This window comes from Eucalyptus grandis, chromosome 1, assembly GCF_016545825.1.
Source record: "Eucalyptus grandis isolate ANBG69807.140 chromosome 1, ASM1654582v1, whole genome shotgun sequence".
Taxonomy (NCBI): domain Eukaryota; kingdom Viridiplantae; phylum Streptophyta; class Magnoliopsida; order Myrtales; family Myrtaceae; genus Eucalyptus; species Eucalyptus grandis.
In genome coordinates this window covers 554,584-564,652 of record NC_052612.1, presented here as the reverse complement: position 1 = coordinate 564,652, position 10,069 = coordinate 554,584, and the positions used below count along the sequence as shown (strand labels likewise).

The 10,069-nt window shown below is 41.3% G+C and overlaps 1 protein-coding gene across 1 annotated transcript; it reads right to left on the bottom strand.

The window, feature by feature from the left end:
• Positions 1-5,620: 5,620 nt before the first annotated feature.
• Positions 5,621-6,058, bottom strand: LOC104450878 (2-isopropylmalate synthase 2, chloroplastic-like). Its single transcript, XM_010065588.2, has one exon. It carries the CDS (start codon positions 6,056-6,058, stop codon positions 5,621-5,623), a length of 438 nt encoding a protein of 145 aa, XP_010063890.2.
• Positions 6,059-10,069: the final 4,011 nt, after the last annotated feature.

Here is a 10,069-nt window from a genome sequence, read left to right as displayed (position 1 = left end):
AAGGGAGAACTGAGAGGGGGAGAAGGGAGAAGAGAAGAAGAGAGCAAAGGCTCATGGAGGCCAGACAAGGAGCCAAGAGCCCCTGGGACGCCTTGCCATTGCCAGAGAGCTGCTTGTCCGTCGCCGACCACCGCCATATCCTTGGAACCAAGTAAGCATTTCGCCAAACACTTGGTATGCGTGTGTGGTACCGAGCTGGCCGGAGCTCCCTCGACCGTTTTGAGCGAGCTCTGGCCCCCCTACCCATCCCTATTGCACTTCCTGAGCTCTAGTAGGTCTCATTAGTTCCTTAGGTTCACACTCGAGCCTCAGTTGAGCCCAAAGTTCTCAATCTCATTAGTGCACATCGCCTGTCCGACGGAATGCCCAACCGAAGCCCGCCCCTGGTTCGTTGTTTAGAGCTTCTGCAACCTCTCTCTCTCTCTCTCTCTCTCTCTCTCTCTCTCTCTCTTTCCATCTCTCCCTCTCTCACTTCTAAATGTCCATTAGGTCAAGTTTACGGGACCTACGTTGCTGGAGTCAAGGGGAAAACAAAGTTGCGGGACCTCGTACGTGGCGTCGTTGAGGCTTGCCCGAAAGCCCCCCCCGCCGCTGCCACCAAAACTCTTGACCTCAGGGGGTCGAGAGCCGCCCTCCCCTCGCCCAGTCGAAATGGAACCGATGTGTGCTGGCCAAAAAGGCACCCAGGCTGCATGCCGATGTGGTGCCCCCTGGTCGCAACTGGGTAGGCACGGACCAAAGAGTGCTGGTTGAGCAGGGCCAGATCTGATTTGACCCGCTCAGCCACCCTCGTTCCATAGCCCAACAACCTAGAATTAGTCTGGGCTGTGGGCCCGCAAGACCCATTTTTTGCGAAAAGGGAATTGGGCCCGCCAGTTAGGCCCAATCCAAATCAGGCAGAGGCCCGACCACCCTTGGTCAAGCCTCGTTCCTTCGGGTAGGTTCGACTCGACCCGTCCCCAACTAGGCTGGACCCGGGCGAGTTTGACCAACCCGCTTGACCAAGTCAAACCCGGGTTGGGTCAAATCGAACTCTACCCGATTCGCCAAAATAAGATAATAAAAAAAATTAAAAATATATTTTAAAAAAACTAAAAATTTCGAAAATCTAAAAAATTATAGGGTTTGGTTGGAAATTGTCATGTCTTACCTTCTTAGTATAATTAGGCCCTTATTTGATTGCACATTGATTATGTCGCAGGTTTAATTTACATATTTAATTATGTTTGCAATTATTTAGTTGCATGTGCTAATTTTGTTGTAATTAGGAGCTTGGTTGCTAATTGTCACTTTAATGATTGCGTACCTGCATGATCATCTCACATGTTAGTGGATAGGTATAAAATCAATGCAAATTGCCTAACAAAAATATTTTTTTTTTTAAATGAACAAAACCAAGTACCGAAATGGCACTAATTAGTCAATTAGTGTAATCAAGTCCTCAACCCTAGATTCTCTGGTTTCGTTAGAAGCGAGGCATACTCCTATGTCCCACTTGGTTTCTAGCCGACCTCAATAGGCTAGTGGCAATTCCTTATTACAAAATTCTTAAAAATACCCTAATGTCACATGAGGTATGAACTTGGGAGAGCCCGTGTCTAATCATGGATCTTAGATCCGTCCTTTAAGTAATGCCCTTAACTTGTTCCCTACCCCCTTAGGGGTGGGTCGCGACAGACTAAAATACACTTTTAGAACAATGGCAATCATCACCAAGCCTTGTTCAGTAAAAGGCGTTGGCTATATAGATCCCTTTAATGCGAATGCAGGAGCTATAGATTCACTAGTCCACATATCAAACACGACCTAGCACCCACAAACTGGACATTGAAATTGAAGGAAAAAACCAAATAGCAACTCGAGTAGCCCACTTAAAATCCAGCCTTCTCTCGAGAAAATCTTGTCCGTAAGTCTTCAGTCACAATGCTTTTGGCACATTGCACAAGCATAGATCATAAGAGTCCACACGCGATTATCAACCCATTCATTCACGCAAACACACGGCGACACATTTCTCCTAACTTCAAGGATCAACTATATGTAATCTAAACCACCGGCTGTGGTAGCTCCGTTGGATAAGAGCTCCATTAATCCTTCCCCCAATGTAAGGGGTTCGAAACCCAGTGGAGGTATTTGGTATCTTACGCGGGATGTCGGGCTGGTGGGTCCTCTGCTAGCGTCCCCCTAGGTTTACCTCGCCGGCTGCTGGCTATACGAGGTTCCCGTGTCATCAAAAAAAAAAAAAAAAAACCTATATGTAATCTATGACCGTGATTTTTCCCCAAATAAAAATAAATATATAAAGGAAAGATTAGCCCGATTTATTTCCCTTTCATTTCTGGTTTTCCTTTTCTTTTTTGTCTTAAGTAGCCACACAGAATCATAATGCTGTTTTAAAGATTTCCTAAATAGAAAATTTGAAAATCTGTAAGCATCCTCCGTAGAAAATATAAAACACAAATTCATGGAGTTTGTCTAACTTGATCAAATCAAATTTGAAGAAAATGCACAAGCTCGCTTACGTGACATCAAGTTTCAAAAATTGGAATGAAAGGATCATCAACTTCAAGTGCCATAAACAAAGGCAGGAGTCTTGCATTCTCACCTAAACCTATTACATAATTTGAACCAAATTCAACCAACCAGCTTTAAGCTACTGCTATCAATTAATCAAGCCAACAAAAGGAACCATTGTCCTTCTTTAGGCTAAAGATCGTCAACAAAATGAGAGATAATGGTGATGGCTCCTCAATAGACCGAAAAAGCACACCAATGACAATTACGCCCTTTAGGCTTCAGTTCAAAGTTTCCAAAAAATGATTTTACCAGAAACTTGGTAATCTTATCCAACCGACCAAAAGCTCTTTTGTGTTGATGCTTGGTAATGTCCCACGACAAACCGCCCAAGAGTATGCAATACTTATCCTTCAGCATCTTTGAGTCCTTGTTCAATTCAAGCAGTGGTGGTAGCAATGGCACTTTCAATTTGAGAATCATACAGAGATTATCCTTAAGATTGTTGAAAATATTAGATAATATGAAAATAATAATAATTGTTGGAAATGTGTTGAAAAATATTAGAAGATAAAAATAAATATGAGGCATGCAAGCACTGTCTTTAAGGATAATTTCGCCTTTCGGAGTAGAATACTTGGTGTGTAAGGCTTTAGCGGCTATCATCTCAAGATACAACAGATCTTTTTATTTATTTCGCACTAAATAATGGAAGAAAACAAAACAACGTTATGTGTATAACCCAACATGGAAAAGAAAAATATGTAACAAGATAGAAAAAAGAGAACTCGGGATATTCCAATTTTTATATATCGATATCACTTTTCAATTATGTAAAAGTATAGAAAGAGAACCGTTTGCAAACTATTGTAAATCCATTGATAATTAATACATGACCGTTACCAATTATAGGGGCTTAAGATGAAGTAAATCAAATGTTACAAAGCGTTTATAAAACATTACAAAACTATGATAGATTAATGGCGAACAAAAATGGTTTCGAATTGATGACGGTAGAAAACTGTTACAACAATCATAGATTTAGAAATTTTCAAAACTATTAAAATGTCCAACAATATCAATTTATCGACTTGTCGGCCTTGTATCCTTGATTGAGAGATACTATATCGGACTCCATGATTTTGGAAAAGGCTCTGCTTTGCCTTTCGAGTCGAAAACTTTGCACTCGGGAGAGATGGAGTTGGATGTGTTTCGATAAAAGAAGTAGGATAAATTTATCAAGTGAGTAGATTTATATGGATACAGAGCAGTTTATGCATCAAAAGAAGCAGCAGCTAGAAGCAGATTGGAAGGCGAGGACCGTGAAGACCTCCATATCAATGATTGAACGGGGGAATTCGTTAGTATTATATTCGCATTGACTCCGTCAGATTTGTGCAGTTTTGTAGCCAAAGGAAAAAGCAGTTATCCCGAGAGCCGAAACGATCGTTATCATCCCTTGCCTTTGCCATCTGAAAGCTTCTCGGGTCGACTTTGACAAGGTTTTGGCGTATGGATTGGCGTGTCGCTGTCCCAATTTTTCATTGTCTGCCCATGATATCCGATTATCTTCCTTATAAGAACTAACGTAGGCATCGCACACGCGAGCATCTCACGCGCACTTGCTATCACTGGAGATAAACTATCTTTTGATGCTCAACGAAGAAATATCTTCATTTCCAAAACACCATCGCGTGTCACACGACAAAGACGATAATCTTTTTGATGTATTTAAATATTCACGAAGCCTTGGAATGGCCAGGTCAAAGATTCTGAAAGGTAAGGGGCTACTTTTGAGAGAGAGAGAGAGGGAGGGTCCAAAGGTGAGTTTTCTAGGGTGCTTCCAAAGCCTTTTTAGCTAGTAGGCCTTGTATTTATCAAACACGTACAGAGAATAAAATAAATAAACAGGACCTTTGACTCGTTTTTGACGGTCGGAAGCAGAGCAAGGAGCAGGCGGTGCAAATTCTTAAAAGGAGGAGACTTTTGGGTGTACTTCATATATGTATAAGATGGAGAGGTTGTCGCACCCGTGACGGATCAACTCATGGTTAACTTGCTCCTACTTCCGAGATGCTCGGGACTCCATGATTTTGGAAAAGGGCTCTGTTTTCGCCTTTCGAGTCGAAAACTTTTTATTCGAGATGGATGGAGCTGGATGTGTTTCGGTAAAAGAAGTAGGATAAATTTATCAAGTGAGTAGATTTATACGGACAAGGCAATTTATGCATGAAAAAAGGCAGCGGCGGGAAGTAGATTGGAAGGGAAGGATAGTGCAGCCCTGCCTATTGACTATCGAACGAGGGGACTTTGCTAGCATTATATTCGGATTGACCCCATCAGATTTCTGCAGTTCTGTAACCAAATGAAAAAAGCAATTATCCCGGGAGCCAAAACGATCGCAATTATCCCTTGCCTTTGCCATCTAAAAGCTTCTCGGGTCTGACTTTGATGGGGTTTTGGAGTATGAATTGGTGCATCCACATCGCAATTTTTCATTATACGCCATTGCTCACCTAGCCACCGGCGAGGCTCTGCCTCGCCTGGCCATCGCCATGTTTGCATTGCCATGCGGTGGCCTGGCAAGGCTCACCTGGCCACCGAGGACACCAACGAGGCTTGGCCTCGCCCAAACTTGGCGAGGCAGAGCCTCATGGTGACCTAGCAAGGCTCCGGTGAGCTCGTCGGAACTCGCCCTGGCTCGTCGGCCCTCACCCTGGCCTAGCGAGGCTCTGGCAAGCTCGCTAGACCTCGCCCAACCGGTCATCGACCATTGTTGTGGTTGATACCGACCACAAAGGAGGAAGAAGGAAAAAAAATAAAAAATAAATAAGAAAAAAAATGAAAAATATAATAAAAATATTACAAAATTAAAAGAAACAATAAAATTATATAATTTTACCAAATGTATTTCTATCCGGGAATATAAATTTTTTGCAGTTACCAAATGCGTTCTTATACTAAGAAATTGTTCTTGGATTGGGAAAAAAAAACTATTTTTGATTAAAAAAAATTATTCCCTGAAATAAAATCGTTACCAAACACGCTCTAACTAGACAGCGACAAATCAGATGATTAACAAACTCGATTGCTACCATGAAGCAAATCAGATCATAAAGGCCATGCAAAGACAGAACTTTGGGAACAACCTGCCAGCATCCTCGGGGCTAAACTCGACATCGTCGCAGCCCAATCTCCAAGCGAAGGCCACCATCCTCCTAGCAATGTTGATCACCTCCTCCTTGCTCTTCTTCAACTTGTACTGCATGTGGATCCCGCTAGTGGCGATGAATGAGTGGATCCTGGGCCGCCTAGCGATGCGGACGGCATCCCAGGCGACCCAGATGTCCTTCTCATTGCACCGGGAGAGGCCGCAGATGACAGGGACATAGCCGTGGGGGTCGACGGCATTGCTAACCTCGAGGGCGATGGCCTTGATGGCTACGAAGTCGTCCGGGGAGGTAGCAGGGAACCCGACCTCGATGATGTCGATGCCGAGCTTGGTGAGCTGGCGGGCAATGTGGAGCTTCTCCTTGGAGGTCATGGCGACGCTAGGGGACTGCTCGCCGTCGTGGAGGATGGTGTCAAAGATGCAGATGTAGTTGGGGTCGGGGATGTACTCGGGGCGGGGAGGAGGAGCGGTGGTGGGGCCCTCCGGCGAGCGAGGGAGGAGGAGGAGGAGGAGCGGTGGAGCATCTGATCACGGAGGAGGAGGCCCGTTGCAGGGGAGGTTGGGAGGCGATGCGGGGGAAGAAGACGGCGGCGGGACACTTCGGGGTCCGGCAAGAGGAGGAGCCGGGGCGAAGCTTGGGAGCAGCGGTGGTGGCGACAGCAGCGACAGCAGAGGAGGAGGAGAAACTAGGGTTGATGAAAGTGGCAGCCAGGGCTATGGGGAGGAGGAGGAGACGAAAATAGAGATTGAGATTTGGGGAGTGAGTGAAGAAGAAGAAGAAGAAGAAGAAGAAGAAAGGGTTTCAATGCAATCGAGTAATCGCTCCCCCGCCCCCCCGGCAGAAGCCGACGTGGCCATTCGTAATCGAAGTTTGAATTTTGTTCGTCAATGATTAACAAAACATCAATTATTTTTAGAGGATTAACATTGCGAAATCCCCAACCTAATATATTTACGATAAATTTATTTCAAATAAATTGATATACCTCTTATGAAATTATCTCAAATTGATACATTTTTTACAAATTTACCTTATATTAATTTTCATTAAATTTTACTATTAAATTACTGAATTCAATGACACGTAATAGTTAATCGGTATGCCAAATTAGGATTTTACTCTCTATCTATCACAATTGTATTAGCTTTGTAGCTTTATGTGGTATTAATCCAATTTAGAGATGATATATTTATCATAAATGTACTAGTTTAGACTTGTTGACAATAAAAAATTACTTTGAAATAAACTTATCACATGTATAGCAATTTTGAGTTTTTTTTTTTTTATCAAAAATCAGTTTGAAGTAAATTTGTTATAAATATAACAATTAATGTATCGTTTAGGATTTTTCGTTATGTTAACATTTCTTAATATTTGCATATCTGTTTTTTTTTTTTTTTTTTTTAAGATTTTGCATGACTTTGAGAGAAAAATTTTCTCCCAAGAACGTACCAAATTGCTTGGAAAAAAAAATTCAAATTACGTTAGTCTTTCTGTTGCTAGAAAAATTAAAAGGATGGAATCTCGAAAGGAAATGTGAACTCAACATTTGCAAATAATATGAAAATTACAATGAAGATTCGAATGTAGAGATACGAGCACATAACAATTAAATGAGTCTAAAATAAGTGACATGATTTTGTGAGAGGAAAATAATAGTTACATAATAAACGACACATTTTCCCACCAATTCATCAAACATACTTATCAATTTATGCCCTTTATCTAATTTATTCACACATAATTCACAAAATAAGTGATGGATTAGAATCATCAAATTTCAATAAACACCTTTCATCCGAGTTATTCACTGATAATTCACAAAATAGAATGCCCTCACTAGTCTTGCTATATAAGAGGAAATTTGATCTTTTCTAGTTTTGTGATCTTCCCTGAAGCCTTGACTTTATCAAGTACAATATCGCAAGGGGCCGCTGATTTCAGAAAATGTTGCCATTGACCATTAACTTTTGACAGAGCCATGATAATTCCACCCCTATGTCGGCTCCATCCACATCTAATGAAGTAAAATCACAAAAGTACCCACACTTTGGTATCGTTCATCTACTGCCTGTGTCCTCTAGCTTCTCACCTGTTCATCAATTTCTTTTTGGGTATACACGTGCCATAAATATCCGTTGGTTATGGCTTCTGGCATATACTTTTCTACCATTTCTTCTATCCGGACTAGAGTCTGAACTAATGATGGCCAGATTGGTGCGTGAGTGGTTTTACGACGCACCAGAACCATTTCAAGGAGATCTATGCGCAGGAGTTCATCGATTTTTGTCTAATCTGTTTAGTTCATATTAGATCCACGAGAAAACTTTACAGTCCCCTTCAAGAACTATCTTTTGCAAACCCAGATCATCTGCCAGTCCACTTTCCACACAAACAAATTACATTTATCACAATAACAACGGACACAGACCCTCTCATCACCATCTAGATCCTCGTGGCAATCATGATCATCACTTCACAATAACAACGGACACAAACCCTCTCATCACCATTGAGATCCTCGTGGCAATCATCATCATTTTGCCAACAAGTTTCTTACGCTATCATCCATCACCAACACCCAAAAGTCTCAACCAAATTCCTCATCTTCCCAGACACCAAAGCTGCACCACACCAGCACACATGAAAATCCCAGAGCCACTACTTCGCCAGCCAACTCGACCAGACCAACATCATTGCCGCCAGACCAAGCTACGAGTTGGTAGTTGCCACTGTTCGGGTTTCCATTGATTTCAGTTTGTTGATTGCTATTGATGCCTGATCTCACAACCACAACCCAGGTCAATCTAAGGTTGACCACCTCAAACAGCCTCGATCCAAGTGATCATGGCGGAATACGCTTAAAGATTGAAGTGGCGAGGGTTGGTGCTTGAGGGCAGAGTCACAGAAGAGAGAGAGAGAGAGAGAAGATTTGACAGTGAATATGTGAGCAGTGGCGGAAGTAAGTGATGACTGTATGATGGCGGCAGTGTGGGAAGGCCAGCAATGGTGGCGGCATGAGGTCCAGAGGCTAGTTTGAGCAGGCTAAGGGAAAGAGATGGGTGCGGGACTCATGCGGCTATTTTTGTCACCTAATTTTTTAAGATTTGTATGGAGCTAATTTGGGGGTGGAATTAGCATGACCCTTTCTAGTAAGCAATATATTGACAAATTTTAGCTATGTATTTACATTCAATAAGTTAAAGCATACCAATAGCTTTACCAAGGAACTGACACAATCACCATAAAAGCACCTCACCTCAAGTCCAAATATCGTCTGGAGATATAATTTCATATGTACTTTGTGTTTCAGCATTCCATCCTACACTATTAGAGGCAATATCATAGCCGTCATCAATTTTTTCTCAAATATATTTAGTTGTCAATTAGAATGAGAAATCAAAACACGAACTAAGATCCCAAGAAATTAATGTGATTACTTGAGATATTTAAGTTTTATACTTTTGCGACCAATTTTTTCGGGGGTGAACCACCTAGAGTTTGGCTAATGGATTGTTAAGCCTAGCCCAAGCCCATACCAATTCACGACTTTAGGTTCAAGTTTTTTAACATGCAATTGATTTTAATTAGGAGTCGCCACTAATCTATTTTTGGTGGGTCGATTAGAAACCCAAGTAAAGTAATGGGAGATTCACTTTACTCCTACGAACCAGAGATTTATGAGTTCGGGGACTTGATTACGCTAGATTTCTCTAACGCCCTTTCGGTACCTTTTTCTTTTATTTTAAAAAATGTTTGGCAAGCAGTTTGAATTGATTCTAATTCCCTAACATGTGAGGCGATCATACGGGTGTGCAAACCACCAATTTAACATCCAAGAAAGCAAATAAAAAAATGCAGGGACTTACCTCATAGCAACGAAAGCATCTGCGTTGTTAGATCAAAATTCACATCAACAACCCTAGATATGATTTCTAATTAAAACACAATTTCTTTTCTTTTTGTTTTCACTTATTTAATGAGAATCATGCAATATGCAATGCATATCACTAATTTAACATGAAATGATATGACATGGCAATAGGTCTTAAACTATATGAATGAGTAAAGAAAAACTAATGATTTCTTAATGAACATGCAATTATTAAATATGCAATCTAAATTAACCAAAATGACTTAATTCTAATGACGTGTGATGCAATACGATGATGCACAAGATTATTTTAACTAAAATAATATGCGACATACAATTTAATATGCGAGCTATATGTCACGCGACATTTATTAAATGACATAATCTAATGATGGGCAATTTCTAATTAGAAATGAACCTAACAATAATCACTAAAATGACATGCATTTCATGAACTTAATTCTATATGACATGCAAACGACATTTTTGTGTTGTTCCTTTTTCCCTT

Bases quoted from the DNA above. Each gene is read 5' to 3' on its own strand.
- LOC104450878 (XM_010065588.2), bottom strand. From the start codon at position 6,058: ATGACCTCCAAGGAGAAGCTCCACATTGCCCGCCAGCTCACCAAGCTC.